The sequence below is a fragment of the Paramormyrops kingsleyae genome, chromosome 1 (genome assembly GCF_048594095.1).
Source record: "Paramormyrops kingsleyae isolate MSU_618 chromosome 1, PKINGS_0.4, whole genome shotgun sequence".
Lineage (NCBI taxonomy): Eukaryota > Metazoa > Chordata > Actinopteri > Osteoglossiformes > Mormyridae > Paramormyrops > Paramormyrops kingsleyae.
This window is the reverse complement of record NC_132797.1, coordinates 67,700,369-67,715,931: the sequence shown is the minus strand read 5'-3', so window position 1 is coordinate 67,715,931 and position 15,563 is coordinate 67,700,369. Positions and strand designations below refer to the sequence as shown.

General features: G+C 39.7%; 1 protein-coding gene and 1 long non-coding RNA gene across 3 annotated transcripts in view; one reads left to right on the top strand and one right to left on the bottom strand.

Moving 5' to 3' along the window:
• Positions 1 to 2,227, bottom strand: part of LOC140593457 (uncharacterized) — a 16,089-nt gene extending 13,862 nt beyond the window's left edge. Inside the window, exon 1 of the long non-coding RNA XR_011993858.1 lies at positions 1,953 to 2,227. This is a non-coding gene — a long non-coding RNA (uncharacterized lncRNA). The remainder of the gene's footprint in view (positions 1 to 1,952) is intronic.
• The window catches only part of LOC111836391 (ceramide synthase 6), a 26,689-nt gene continuing 12,684 nt past the window's right edge, over positions 1,559 to 15,563 (top strand). For both annotated transcript variants that reach the window (XM_072718279.1, XM_023797649.2), the window contains exons 1-3: positions 1,559 to 2,005; positions 9,505 to 9,610; positions 10,368 to 10,498. In XM_072718279.1, coding sequence (XP_072574380.1) covers positions 1,836 to 2,005; positions 9,505 to 9,610; positions 10,368 to 10,498 — 407 coding nt within the window. In that variant the 5' untranslated portion in view covers positions 1,559 to 1,835. The remainder of the gene's footprint in view (positions 2,006 to 9,504; positions 9,611 to 10,367; positions 10,499 to 15,563) is intronic.

The following is a 15,563-nucleotide window of genomic DNA, read 5'->3' as shown; positions in this document are numbered from 1 at the left end:
AAAACACACTTTTACAAAACAGCAAGTGACTGTGGAGACCTTGTCCGATTATCTGGTGAGTGTTGACCCTGTGAAACCAGCAACCACAACAGCCATAGAAATGGATTCACCACAGATATATGAAACAGGTACACCTGCCTTTCTGTGTGTGGAGTTCACATGTCCCCCGCAGTGTTGCACAGTTTCTAAGCCCAGAGACATGCAATTAGTCTAATTAGCATTTGAAATCCCATCCAGGGTGCGTCTCTGTGCTGCCTGCTGAGAAAGAGTTCAGGCCCCCTGTTACCCTGACCAGTGGCTGGATATCTGTCAGTATGGCACATGAAAGGATTTGCATAACGAACAGTGAGACCATTTCTTCACCTCCCTTCAATATGTAAATGAAAGTTTTGGACCTCTTGTTTTTCTGTTTTATCTTTGACAGCTGAGGTCATTTATAGTCTGCAATTCAAGGATACTAAGTATTAACATAGTTTATTTATCTATTCAGAATGTCTCCAATAATATAATATTTAACTTTTTTTTATTCTCTTCTTTTCCTTTACTGGCACTCTCTTGTACTGCAGGTCTCTGATGGTATTCTTATACAGCTAACATGGTTTTATCAGTTTAAGTGAAGCTCATATCTAAAGAGGCTGACTCCTGCAACATGGTTTCACAAAATGTCTATGGTGGTTGTATAAACAAAACTGCTCCCACTGGCACCTCACCGTCCTTTTTCCAAAATATTAAAAATGAACTTTATGAAAACAGCGATACCGTTATGGCCCAGTAGATGGCGCATTGGATATTGAATAAGATCATTAAAACATTCTAGTTCAGAAATATTAAACGAATTACCGTTTTACTTCAGTCCGTATTTATTCTAAATGGAGAAAAGAGAATGACGCAAAATGAAATGACTACGTTTAGTGAAACTTTTTTCTTTTCTTCATTATACTATTTCTTCAATAGTATTATTTTAATAAATCTGCGTTATGCATAGTATGTATGCAGATCCTAGTCGGGTGAAACTTTTGAAAGTTTAAAAAGTATTAGGTGTACTGTGTATGCCACATTGACCTGAAGTTATGTGTCACCTTTAACATTAACAAAATAAATCTATGCAGAACATCAGCATTTTCCAGCAGATGGCAACATAACATCTTTGAATCATCATTCATTCAAAAGCACTTTAAATCTTGTATAATGTATGTGAATCAGTCGGAAGTCTTAATGATAATTAAAACGGGTTAAGCTGAATTTGTTTCTCTATAATGATTAAATATGGAAATTGTCCAATTAACTGCAATGAGTGGCCATTCATCGTGTGTGCGGAATAAACGTGCATTATAATGTGAAAACACGAGTTCAAACAGTTTGAATATGGTTCATATTAATACGACTCAAACAATTATCAAATTTATTTTAATCTCGTAGCCTAATGGTTTGTGCCGCACACGTATGCATGGCGCACGATATGAAAAGGAAAGTCCTTTTTAATTGATCAAAAAAAAACTCCGATGAGTCAGAAAACGCACATGTCACATATAAAAATATCGCAGCTTGAAATGCACCTTAAATACCTATAACCTAAAGTGCGCCGGTTGCAGTCTGTGTGTGACATTTAACTACAGCAGTCTCTCATAGTTTGATCATATCTACTTCCCCCACTAGTTATATAGAGATAGCAACAGAAGAAGAAGAGGAAGAAGAAGGAGAAGAAGAAGCCAATACGGGGAGTGTAAAACCCCGATCGCATCACACGGAGACCTGCGAAGATCAGCCACCAGCGGCTCGAGCGTGAAGCGCTGCCGCTCGGAGTAAAGAAGCGGAGACATAAAGTCAGCATAGAAATGGCAGGTATAGTCACTTGGTTTTGGAATGAAAGATTCTGGCTCCCTCACAATGTAACCTGGGCAGACTTAAAAAGCACAGATGAGGCGACCTTCCCCCAAGCCGAGGATCTGTACCTGGCGATCCCTTTGGCGGTCTGCATCTTCATGGTCCGCCTGCTCTTTGAAAGGTAAGCGCATTTAACTTTTTGCTAGTATAACCGCACACTATGAATCTTGCTAGGGATGTTCCAGCCATAACAGAAAAGACGCATATTTCTGGAATCATCACTACAAAGTATTCCGATTTGGCGTAATTATAAAGCGTAATTATATGCAGGAAATTGTTCTCGCAGAAATAGTTTTATACACTTATGCTCTGCGCTGCCAAACTATTCGGCGTTTTAAGATTCATGAGATATTTTTAAGAATATTTCAGTGTCAATAAAAGTACAGATGCTATTCCTGTCTGTATTTTGCTAGCAGATTTTTCCACTGCAAAAGCAGCCAGATGGCCTTGCATGCTGGCCATGAGCTGAATCAGTTACTAGGAGGCGGAAGTGTGATGTTTGCTCATTATTTTGGCCAGTTCTGCCCTTTTGCGACAGTCATGCAACAAATACTGCGATATAGCATCTTCGCACCTATTTCCCCAGCTGTGTCAGCCAGAGAACTTAAACATCTGTAAATGTTTGCTGCTCCGTACGCTGTGGATTTAATTAAAGTTGTTCTGGTACTGCGATGACTCGTGGTCATTACGAAACGTGGATTTAAGGATTTCTGTATTTTCTCAATTATACTAACTTAAACGAATGCAATATTATATATATTTATATTTTTTCCGATTGGAACTATTGTAATACAACTCACGCCTGATTTTCATTCATTGCTCATACTGAGATTTAGCCCGAACATTTGGGGTTTCAGTATTTAACCTTTTCACATCTAACACTTGTACTGTAAACAGTGTATAATGGTACGACTGGCGGTAGCTTTGTCTACCACGTATCTTAATGCACGTGTTGCGTTAATAGTCTCGTGATTAATGATGTTTAAACAAGGGGAATTTCTAAAGTAAAGTTGACCTGGCTTATTTTATTAGTGCATTTGTCTTTAATGCCTGAAATGTCTGGATTGTCTTTGTTTTCAATATACACAGAATATTAATGGATTATCCCAAATGTAATTTTAATTAATGTTGGCCAAGTAATATTGACCTTGTGGTTTGTGCTTACTACAGCTGTTCATAATTTATTAAATTGCCTTTAAAACCCTGAAATGATTTGCCGCATAACGATTCCAGAAGATGTTGGCAGAGATATAATATTTGAGTGCGCATCGTGGCTGACCATGAAGAGTCTAGTTACATGAAAATCTGGAGCCGGGGTTATTCTGCACAACGGTTGTTTGCTTTCCTGGGAAAATATGATATGCACACAACGTCAGTACTGACGGCCATTACTTCCACAGCATTTGACAGAGTTTGGACTCCACCCATTTATTTATGGAACTTAATTTATACCACATATACACTATATGCACAAAAGTATTGGCACATCTGGCTATTACACCTACAGGAAAACTTATGACGTCCCATTGTAAATCCATAAGCATCAAAATGGAGTTGGTCCCCCCTTTGCAGCTATAACAGCTGCCACTCTTCTGTGAAGCCTTTCCACAAGTTTATGGAATGTGTGGGAAGTTTTGCCCATTCATCCAGAATAGGATTTCTGAGGTCAGATCCTGGTGTTTGACGTGAAGGCCTGGCTCGAAATCTACATTCTAGTTCATCCCAAAGCTGTTTGATGGGGTTGAGGTCAGGGTTCAGTGCAGGCAGTCAAGTTCTACCACAACAAATTCACCCATCCATGTCTTTATGGACCTTGCTTTGTGCACTGGGGTACAGTCATGCGGCAACAGAAAAGGGCCTCCCCCAGACTGTTCCCACAAAGTTGGAAGCATAGAATTGTCCAAAATGTCTTGATATGCTGAAGCATTTGGAACTCTGTAGTTATTGAGTGAACAGAGTGTTGGCAACTTTTACTTTTTCTGTTACCTTACGTGGTTTGCCACTTCCTGGCTGAGTTTCTGTTGTTACTAAACGGTTCTACTTTTCAATCTTATCATTTACACTTGATCGTGGAATAACTAGCTGGGAAGAGATTTCACAGACTGACTAATTGCAAAGGTGGCATCATATGACAGCACCACGCTTGAATTCACTGAGCTCTTTAGAATGACCCGTTCTTTCACAAATGTTTGTAAATCTGACTGCATGGCTAGGTGCCTGATTTTATACACCTGTGGCAAAGGGTCTGAATGAAACAGCTGAATTCAATGATTAAGAGGTGTGTCTCAATACTTTTGTCCATATAGTGTATATTAATTTTGGGACAGAACAGTAGCACATAATCAACAGACGTCAGTAATTTAAAAAAATTTAATTTAAAAAAAGCAACCCCCCCGCCAGCATTTCACAGTAGGCTATACGTAAAAACAACATCAATTTAGCAAGATGAATTGTTATTGTAACTTTACCATCGATCAAAGGGAGCCTTTTGGATTCATCCCAGGCGTTTGCACTGTGACATGAAACATGGTTGGCAAATCAACTTAGCGCATTACAGTATATTATACTACAGTATATAGTATATAGTATAAGATTAGCTACATCAGCTAAAAAAGAAATATGCACCTCAAGCTGCAGATCTATTCCAATGTTTCAGAAAGTACAAGAAATCAAGAAACGTTTCTCTCCGGTGAGTAGTTTGTGCTAATGAATCATGTTGTTCGTGTACCTGCACCTGTTAAATTAACAGCCATCTGCTGTTATTTTAACTTAAATGATTGCATTTATTGATCTAATGCATTGTGATTTGTTTATAATGAGTCTGCTTCATTTGTTCAATGATTGCTTGTACTACTGCTTGTACTATGTTTTCGAGTCAGTTTTGTGGGTCTTGCAGAACCTCGTTTAGACACCCTCACAGTATTTGAAAGGGTGGATGCTATAGCATGTTGGACTGTATGAATATTTCAAACACATGGGTGTGGTCCCTGAGAAGATAGAAGAGGGTATCTCAGGTGAACCTGTAATCATCTCTCCTATCACGTTACCCTTTCACCTTCTGTCGCTCTTTCCCTGTGGAACATTATGCAATTTTAGGCAAATTATAGTAGACTCTAGAGAATCAATACATGCACGCACATGCCCATAACCCAGGCAGTGAGTTCTATGATCTAGTACCTCAAAGATTGCTATTCTTATATACTATTCTGGGATTATTATGAACTCTTTGACTTTCCTGGAATATTGATAGATGAGTACTAGTCTATTTATTAAGAGCACAGCAATATCAGCAGCTTAAGACCTCCAAATTCATTTTCTAACAGTTGTTTTTTTCTAGTAATAGTGTAAGATACAGTTTTGAAATGTCGACTTCAATCCTCCTACTCAAACATCTCGGTTACAAGACATCATCTGCTAAACGTTCCTTCTAAAATAATGTCTCGGGTTCTTCCGACTGAATAGATGTTATGGTTCGATTAATAGCCTACTCAGGAACTTAAATTAAAACATAAACCATAAATGTTGACTTAATGCAAAATATGATATCAAGCTTGAACTCACTGTTAACATATGTAGTGCCTCAAAGTGATGTTTTACTGTTTCTGTAGCCGATGTTTAGCGCAGTAATTATGGCGATATATTTCATTCATGATGTGGAATTTAACCAAATTAGGATATATTGTATAGAGTCAGGCTTCTAAAAGCACAATTGGCCCGACTTTTTCATTTATCTTACTTTAGTGAAGATGCAGTTTCCTGTGTAGGAAAACAGCATTTTTTTAAACAACCAGTGTCAACAGGTTGATTATTTGCGACTTGCTGTATATTGAATTTTCATCTCTGTGGGTCATCTTCAAAGGTTCATGTATGTGTTATTTGTGTTACTTTAGAAGATGATGACGATGCTCAAGATGTTTGTCTCTGAAATGCTGTTCAGTCTTGGTTGTCTTCCTGCAGATAATTTCAAAGTTGGCCATGCTTGCACTAACAAGAGACTTTGAAATGAGGATTTAACTGGCATTTAAGTTTTTTGTCAATGAAATGTTACAACACGCTCATGTTATCAAAGGGGAAATTACCAATATGTGTTATTATTATATGTTTCAGTTTGGCAGTGAAAAGTAGCAAAATATTTACACAAAGTGTTCACTTGTAAGAATTGTTGCTTCTGATCTGCAGGGCTTGGTGCTCAGGATAAAATGTCCTTATATTTTTTTCATCTTTATAGTATCTCAGCTGTGCATAAATGTGGATGAGCATGTATTTTAATTACACTGAGCAATGGTGCTGCTTCTTGAACGAGACGTTTGCAGGAGTTGGAAAAATAGGTTTGCGGCTAGACCTCAAACGAAAATGTAATCTCTTAAAAAAGCTTGAAAGTACTACACCGTCAATTCAATATAGGCTCTATTTATAGTAAACTGCACTGTAGAGTCTGAATGGTTATTACTGTGAGACCCATTTTTTTAATCCTGTTTGCTTATGGTGGGAGTAGCAGGAATGTAAGTTACAAAGCTGATGCTCACCATATTACATGTAATCACATTTCGATCTGTTGTGCATAAAACTCCATCTGCTATGAGGGACAAAATCAATTTTAATTTACCTCCCAAACACCTCTATTTTAATCCACTTTAGATGAAAAGTGTATTGTTTTTTTTTCTGAATTTATGAACTCCGAAGAGTCACCAGGCTAAATATGTATTAGTTGTGATGTTTTCAGATACAGTATGTACAAATCTACAAAGTTTGCATGATAAGTGTTGGTCGGGGTTATATTTTGATTGTTACTTTTTTCTTTCACCAGTTCTTACTTAAATTGCTCTTATTGTATGATGATGTGGCAAATAAAGGCCTCTCAGTAGAGGCACAAAACAGGCAGTTGTAGAAAAGGATGAATAAAAAAGAGGAATGAACGGTGCCAAGCAATATTGAAAATGGTTGTTGCCTACAGCAGTGAAAAGCACATATTTGCACACAGATGCCATGCATCAGTATAGTTTAGTTTAGATACTCTGAGTTTTTGGAATGAACACCTAAGAATATCTCTTTAAGCATTTAACATGTAGTCTTTGGGGCAAACCAAACCCCATTGTTCAATTTGGGTGCTTTTTACAGATTTTGCAGTGCATTCCAACACTGGGAAATTGCATAGTTGGCACACGGGTGGGAAACGCCAGATTTACTCATTGTCCTTGTCAAAATATTGGAGAGGACAGCTGAGGTGGCATGCCTTATTATTGATGAGATGTGCTGTATTGCTAGATTGTACTGTTCTGTGTAGTGGAGTGATTTCTTGACTGAAGAACACTCATTTGTTTCTGGAATTTTGAATGTGTAGCATTCTGTCCAGTGCTGTGACTATCCCGGGATTGAGTGTGAACAGTTTGGTGGGACCTTTAATTGTTTAATGAGAAAGAGCATTGATCCTTTATATCTGGTTGTGGATAGTCCTAATGGGCTATTGACTCACTAGTGGTGTTGTGGCAGCCTATATTCTGGGCTTATTACAGGCCTGTTTAAGTTTAAGTCTGTATGCCATGTATAAAATGTCTACCGTTTCGGTTTATTTATGATGGACGTGCGCCTTGACATTTAGAGAGCGTCAAACTCTTTATAGACACACCACAAGACGTCTGGACTGATAGCATGGCCTAACGACATTTGAGATCTAAATCTGCTTGTCTTTTATGTTTCTGTTTTTCCATTTACCATCCCCTATAAACTGTGTTTTCTGAATTGCATGCATGCATAAATGACAGTAGATGAAATCATTGTCTGACTCGTTGTACATTTTGTTCCGCATGAGGTACATCTTGTTTCTCCAGCAGTATTTCAAATCGTGGCATTTTGCTTTAATTATACGAAGATGACAGGAACAGCTAATTCATAGTGCAATTCTAACTGAAATCAATAAACTGTCATTATATGTCCTACATGGCGAGAAGAGATCAGACTTTACAGAAAGTGCATTGATGCAGCAATATGCTGAAGTAAAAATGGAACTATTGTAATACGTTTATGCATTATACAACTCCAATATGGTTAGCTAGGGATGGTGGGGATACTTCTTGCATTTCACTCAATTACTCTTTTGTTGAATTTGCACAAGACCAACAAAATTTTAAAAAGTTAAACCCATCTTTTGGTTTATTTCCCACATCATCAAAATGCGGCTAAATATGATAATAAGCTCAAAGTGTATATTTGAAGAGGTTTTACAGTTGCAACAGTGTCCCAGGTCAATTGTAACATCCTTTAAGATGAAGTGCATTGATGCAGAAATATGTTTAAATTAAAAATGGAACCATTGTGATGCATTAAACACCAGTAGGCCTACACTGATGTGCCGTTTTCGATGAACATTTCTTATTTGTAAATACAGTGAGCTTCAGTTTTAGCACTTTTCTATATACAGTAGGTTGAATTCACTCATCACATGAATGTATGGATGTTGCATTTTACTTTATCACAATTTTTTTAACATTAAAATAGTGCTGGGAAGTATACCAGTTCATCCAGTACTCCGGTTTTCATTTCCCATGCAGTATGAATTTTTCATATAGCACCATACCATAGCACAGCTGAAGCAACAGCTGTAACGCTTTAATAGGCACCAAATTATATAATATAATTTGCTGCCAGAAACACTATGGGTCGCTGTGCAGAGTCTGTTGAGAGGGGACCCCTGTTCACTGTGTGTGCCCTTCTTACTCACAGTTATAACTTTTATAATAAAACAATTATCCATATATACTGTAGCTGTTCATCATTATAGTAGGACTATTTATAGCTACTAATTCTTTTTTAAAGTGTTTTTTATGTTGTAATGACTAGATATAAGCACGTCCTCTTCAAATTTAGTTGTGCAAGAAAGTGTGCAATGACAGTAGTTATTCTATTCTATTAATTATTAAAATGATATCAGTTAAGCAAATATGTTGTTACCAAACTAATTTCTCAGATACAAAAAATAAAACATGTCACTATCTAGACCAGAGGTGGGCAATCTTATCTTAATCTTAATCTTAAATTAAAGGGCCGGTGTGTATGCAGGCTTTTGGAGTAACCTTTAGGTCAGCTGTTTGAACCCAGGTGTGAGGACTCTTCAGCCAATCAGTCCTGTAAATAGTAATCTGATTAGGGAGTTGCAGCAAAAACCTGCATATACAAGGGCCTTTTATGAATAAGATTGCCCAACCCTGATCTAGCTGAATATACACAAATAATCTAATAAAATATGTTGGGTACTATCATGCTAAATGTAAATGTTTTTTTTTATAGTAATGAAAACATTTGTAAATGAATTGTATTGATTTAAACACTTGTTGCCAAGGTAAGAGTGAACCTCTTACACCACCAGTATGTTAAATACCGTGATAAATTTTTTCCGGTCATAACACCCAGCAGTACATTAAAATAATATAGGTTTAAAACATACTTTTTTGGTGGTTATGCAATACTAGTTAAACTGTTTTAGTATTATACAAAGTTGACTTATATTTGATTCAGATTTACTATTGTAACATTAGTTTCTTAATTTTCCTAACACTTTAGCCAGTATATAATGGTGCTTTATAAGCTTTACGACATTAAATTCCACACTTTTGTTCCATACAGGTTTATCGCAAGGCCTTGTGCCTTAGGATTACAGATTCAAGGCAATGGACCGCAGAGAGCCCAGCACAATGCCATTCTGGAGAAGGTCTTCACTGCAATCACCAAGGTAGGAGCAGCTTTCGACTGGCAGCTAAATTATAAACATGCAGTTTTACCATCGTTAAATGAACCATCAGTGATTCTGAAGGTGGGTTAATTATCTATCGACCTTTCTGCTGACTGCAGTTCTGTCAGAGCCAGACTTTTTCAGAATACCCTGGCAGGGTAATGCTATAAACCTATTTATTTACAGTGCAGTCAGCATTGAATGTATTTAACATTTCATTAAGCTTCTCCGAGGTAAGTTTTCCAGATCTTATATTCTTATACTACTACAGCGTCAAACAGCATTTCAAATCCCATTAGAGGATGCATATCTTATTGTGGATAATTGTCAATTGGGCCATAATCCTTGCCATTGCAGACCTTAAATCTTAGACCACCCTCCCAACTCTGCTGGTTTAATATGTAGGCCTCTCCCCCGAGGCATTTGGGGTTATTTCTGGCTATGGAGAAGGGGCTTCCTTGGCAACTTTTAATGGGTTCGCTTTTAGAATAACCCAGCATAAGATTGCTCCTCTCCGGAATGCTCACCGCTTCGTGAGACCCGATAGTTCTGTCAGCAGGCGGCCCGTGTTTTGTGCCTGTCACATTTCTGCTGCGAATTCAGCAAGGCTGAGTTCTAGCTCATCCTCACTCGGTGTGTCACTGTCTTCCCAATGTACTTTTATTTTCTTTCTGTGAACATTCTGGTTTTCTGAGAGCACCCCGGTCGGTCAGCGTTGGTGGGTCATTCTACTCAAGTCCACTTATCTCCTGTCCAGCACCCGGACGAGAAGAGGCTGGAGGGCCTTTCCAAGCAGCTTGACTGGGACGTGCGGCCCATTCAGCGCTGGTTTCGACAGCGGCGCAACCAGGAGAAGCCCAGCACCCTGACACTGTTCTGCGAGAGCATGTAGGAGACTCTGTTCGTACTGTCAGACTTGTCAGGAGTCACCAGCTGACCTGCAGTGGCCACAGAGGTGGTTTTGTTGCGCAAGTTTGGAGTGGTGACTAAAAACCAGCTAAACTGGATTCATTTTTAATTGCTAACAGGAAGCTAAGGGTTCACTGCATATCAATATCAGCCAGTTACTGAAATAATGTAACCCAGAGTATTGCAGATGTTTGATTATACAAGTCATACTGGAAAAGGGCTGAGTTTAGTTGTGACCAATAGGAAGGAGCTTTGAATAACAAATGACAGCAGTTGCTGAGGCAAAGATGATCATTGGGCCAGATATGACCAATGACCGGCAGAGCTCCTTAGAAAATGTAGAGCTCATAAACAGTTATGACCAATGGCACCAAACACTAAAAGCGAAGTGTTGAGCTCCTGCCGTTCGACAAGTAGAGCATTGTGCTAAGCAATGCAAAGGTCATGGGTTCAGATTCTGGGGGGCACACATAAATTGTAACCCTTCTCTATTCTGTAAGTTACTTTGGATAAACCCACCAGATAAATGGGGTAATGAAAATTCCCTATACCAGTATAGCTAATTTAGAAAGCATTTATTTAGAAACCAATTATGTTATAAAGCCAGTAAACATAAATAGGCATTAAGAAGACCTCTTTTGGAAAGTAGGTCTCACGGAGATGTAATGAAGCCACCTTCGTAAGCACAGAGCCCGGGTTTCTCTTTCTGGGAGAGTTTGCACAGCCAGCAGTAAATTTCCATCACTGTCTCAGAAGGATACGCAGACACGTCTGACCCGTCACACGGCACCGGGAAAGCCGTCCTGATGCTGTCAGACATGTTTGAGAGCAGCAAGCTCCTTTAATTCCTGCCCCAAGGGCTTATCTCTGAGCCTGCTTCGCAGACTTGGGCAGAATCGGATGGCCGGCATACTTGAGCGATCATTTGGGTTTGTGCTTTCGAGCACAAGGGCCAAATGTTGATAGAAAGAAATCCTTTGCACCTGTGATTGACTGATTTTATTTATTTACTCACTAGCTACCTTTTTATTAGCTGTTTTAGCCATTCATACGGCACTTCAGATGCGAGCAGTAGGTTCTTAGATGTCTCAATGCACGTTTGTTTCTTAAGGAAATTCCATTTATGGATAATTCTGTAGTGAAAACACGTTAGAAATCTTCAGCTTTTTTTCCCCCCTTTCCCTCTTGTTTGTGTCAGTGGGGTTAAAAAATGGGGCCCCCACATCATCAAGATTGAATTAGCTGCTCAGTGTTATGGCTGTACAAACTGGTGACAACAGAAATTAGCAAAAAATGAAGAAAAACCATTGACATAGCTAGAGCGAACTGGGCTATTTGGGAGTGATCCCAAATATCGAAATTAGTGTCACTCTTTAAGCAGTAAGCGACTGAAAAGTCTCAGTCTCTATTAGACATGTTTTGCCAGCAGTGGGGAAACTGCAGGAAATAGGGGGGGGGGGGTCGTGTGAGTGAGTGAATGGGGAGTGGGGCGGGGAGCGCTCAGTGGGCTAAGCATATGGCTGTAAGCTCCAGCAACACTGGGAAACTGCAGCGCTTTCCATTACATGCAGAAAGAGGACAGACCAGGCCGTGATCTCACAGCACCTCTAGGGCTACGTCTTGATCTTATTTATTTTAAAGCTGCATTGTGGATTTTGTAGGCTGGAAGTCGTCTCTGTGGGCCCACCTTTCCACATAACCTTGCATCAGTGTAGTTTACATCCTTATATATTAAAAAGGAGTCCAAATTAGGCTGGGATTCTTAAATTATTGTTGGAACAGATCCATTTTGCATAAATTCATTGCTGTGGACGGCTGGCTGTTGCATTAATCATATTAACATATGCTGACAGTTAGTGATGCTCCGATTGATCGGCCACCGATCATGATCGGCCGATATTGGCTAAAAATAGCTTGATCGGTGAACCCCAAAAGCGCCGATCAAAAAAGCCGATCACTTGACGTAAATTACTCGCGACTTTTTCACACGTGCATGCACGGCGCACAGGTAAACAACAGCAGAGCGGAGCTTACTAGTGGGAACATGAGTTCTCCCGTCTGGAAGTTTTTCAAAGTGTCCGATAAAGACGTAAAGTTAGCCGTTTGCAATGTATGTCGTGATGAAATCCCTCGAGGTGGAAGCAAGCAACGGCATTTTAACACCACTAACATGATTAGGCATCTTAGAACACGCCATACAACTGAATATGCGCGAGTATGAGAAACTAAACCACTCTGCTCTCTGGGAACATTTCATGTGTTGACCCTGGAGGCGTCAGGCAACAGTGCTGACCAAAGTGTCACTGCCCCTCCTTCAGTGTGGGGCGCCAAGTGTCAAGCGCTTGATTCTTCAAGATCTTGACTGTAGCCTATTTCTACAGTTTTTTATTTTTTTTTCAATATAGTTAATTTAGAGTTAGTTTCATTTCTACAAATGGTGCAAACTCTGCTAGATTATAGATAAAAGATTCCCATTCCCCTGCCATTCTGTGATCGGCAGTGATCGACAATCGGCAGATCATGATCTTGGTGATCGGTAATCGGTGATCGGCCCCAAAAATGCTGATCGGAGCATCTCTACTGACAGTAATGCATTTTGGTGGCATGAAGAATTGGGATCGTAATATTAAAAACAAATGATTATGCTGCCTCTTGCAGGGGGAGGGTATCGATGCTGGATTGTCCTGGTGGTATCCTGTCAATATGAATCTGGCTATTTTTCAAAACTTCTAACATCTTAATTGCTAGAAAAGAAGCAGGGCCCTTAGCTCAGGGGAGGTAAATGTCCTGGTGTGCATCGAGAAGAGACTCTGTGGTTGTCAGTTACACCCAAGTAGTAAACACACTTTCAAGTCCCTCTGAGGTTTATTTCCTGTGCTTCTATTATTTTTGAGGCCAAATTGCTTCCAGCTTCTTATCAACATCTGAAAGGCTCAGGCTTTGGCACTTTGTCAGATATGGTTTTACCCTGTTTGATATCACTGGGCGGTTATTTTTTATTTTTTTTTGCGGGGGTGGGGGACACATTTTTGAAGCACACACATGTGGTGGTCCATGACCTGCCTGAGGCGTCTTTACTCCGAGTGCATGGGTTACCTCCCACTGTCCTAGGACATGCAGTCCCCAACAATGTGATAACCTGCCATTTTGATGTTGTGGGGACCATTTTTCAGGTTCCCACAAAGCTCTGAGAATGCAATCAAAAAGCTAAAAATGATATAAAAAAAAACCTTGTATTTCATTTGGTTGCTTATGGTTGAGGTTAGGGCTGGGTAGGGGTTAAGGTTGTGAAGTTAGGATTAGAGTTTTCCCCATAGAAATGAATGGAGAGTCCCCACAATGATATGAATACAAATGTGTGTGTGTGTGTGCGTGCATGTGAGTGAGAGACAGAGAGAGAGAGAGAGAGAGGTCTGCTCTGCCATTTAGGATGTTCCCTGTGCTTCACTGTGGACATTGAGGAATCAATATGTTATGTCTGGTTTAAGACTAAATATGGCGTCAGAGGATTTGACTGGAATCGTCGATGACAGTCTGGACTTCTAAAGGAAATGAAGAGAAGGCAGGCCTTGGGATGAGCAGCATCACTTTGACTATCTAAGTAGGGTTTGCTTGAGTAATGGCGCCCCCTTTGGGGGCTGTGGGGCAGTGCATTGGGATACAATGACGAGGCAACTCCCCCAAGAACACAGACCTTGAGAAAGCAAGTTGTGGCAGCATATGTGCAGTCTGACACCCTGAAAATGTTGTAGCCTGCAACAGAATTGTGTGCTTTTTATAAAGATGCACCGTGCACAGAGTGGGAATTACTGTGGGGAAACTGTCATTATATTGTATCATCAGTTCTAAGCCCCAGCTTGAAATTAAAAGATATTATCACCTGACAGCTTGATGGGAGGCTCTCTGACTTGGGTTGGCTGACCCGTATGTGCCTAAATCCGGAATTTGTTAAACCAATTAACAAGTAAACCATCATAATGTCTGTTTCACTCATCCACTGTAGCTCATGGTTTGGGGTTTGGTTGATGATTTATGTTTCTTTGTTGTTACCAAGCAACAAGAAGCAGTCCCTCTTCAAGGAGTCAGTTCACTAAGTTCAGACATTATCCAGGATCCATTATCCAGGACTTAGGTGGCCAGGCTGTCATAAAGCAGTGATCCTGCATGGTTTTCCTGGGTGGGTGAAGGAAAAATTCACAGGATGCTTGTGGTTGAATCTGGAAATGCTCCCTTACCCGTTTTGCAGTATAAAAACAGGGGGCAACTAACTGTCTCAGGTCACATGGCCGTCGGGTGCAACAAAAAGCTGTCCTTGGAAACACTCCCTTATCCATCATCATTTTGAGTCATGCAGCTTGACACAGTAATGGAATTAATGACAAAGCTGAAAGCTTCTACTCATACAAAGAGAACTTGGTTCATACTGTGTTAGCAAACATCACCATGAAGCAATTTACAGATATTGGTATTCCTATCTTTGGCATGTATTTTTTGTTTTTTACAATTTTTTGCACTTATTAAATCTTTTTTTTTTTAAGTATAGCCTGAATCATCCCCAGAAGCCTCAGATAAGTACCAAACCTTCAGAACTTTTCCTTTCTTTGAAATGTACACTTAAAAATGCACGTACAACCTTTGCAATACTCATATTCAGTGTCCAGTATTCAGCACAGTTCAGGCCAGAGAATGACCTGAAAAAAAGGGAAAGTTTATATGCACCATGAAGGGCTCCATGTACAGTGATGGCTTGGTAGAGCATCAGAAGAAGTGTGTTTGCAGACCCATGTTCGCTTTGTGGCCAGTGGCAGATTCTGGCAAGGGCATGACAGGCTTCTTCTGAACCCAGCGCCCCCCCAACCCCCCAACCCCCCAACCCCAGGGTGACCAACTTTTACTGTTGCTACTTTAACTTAAGTAATAAAAATCTGAAATTATAGCAGTGTTTCTAAAATATAAACATGATTGTTAGACAAAGCAAATGATATTGGTTCCTGACTGAGTATTGTGATGTGATATCTAGCAATCAGCTGTTTAGGCTGTATAT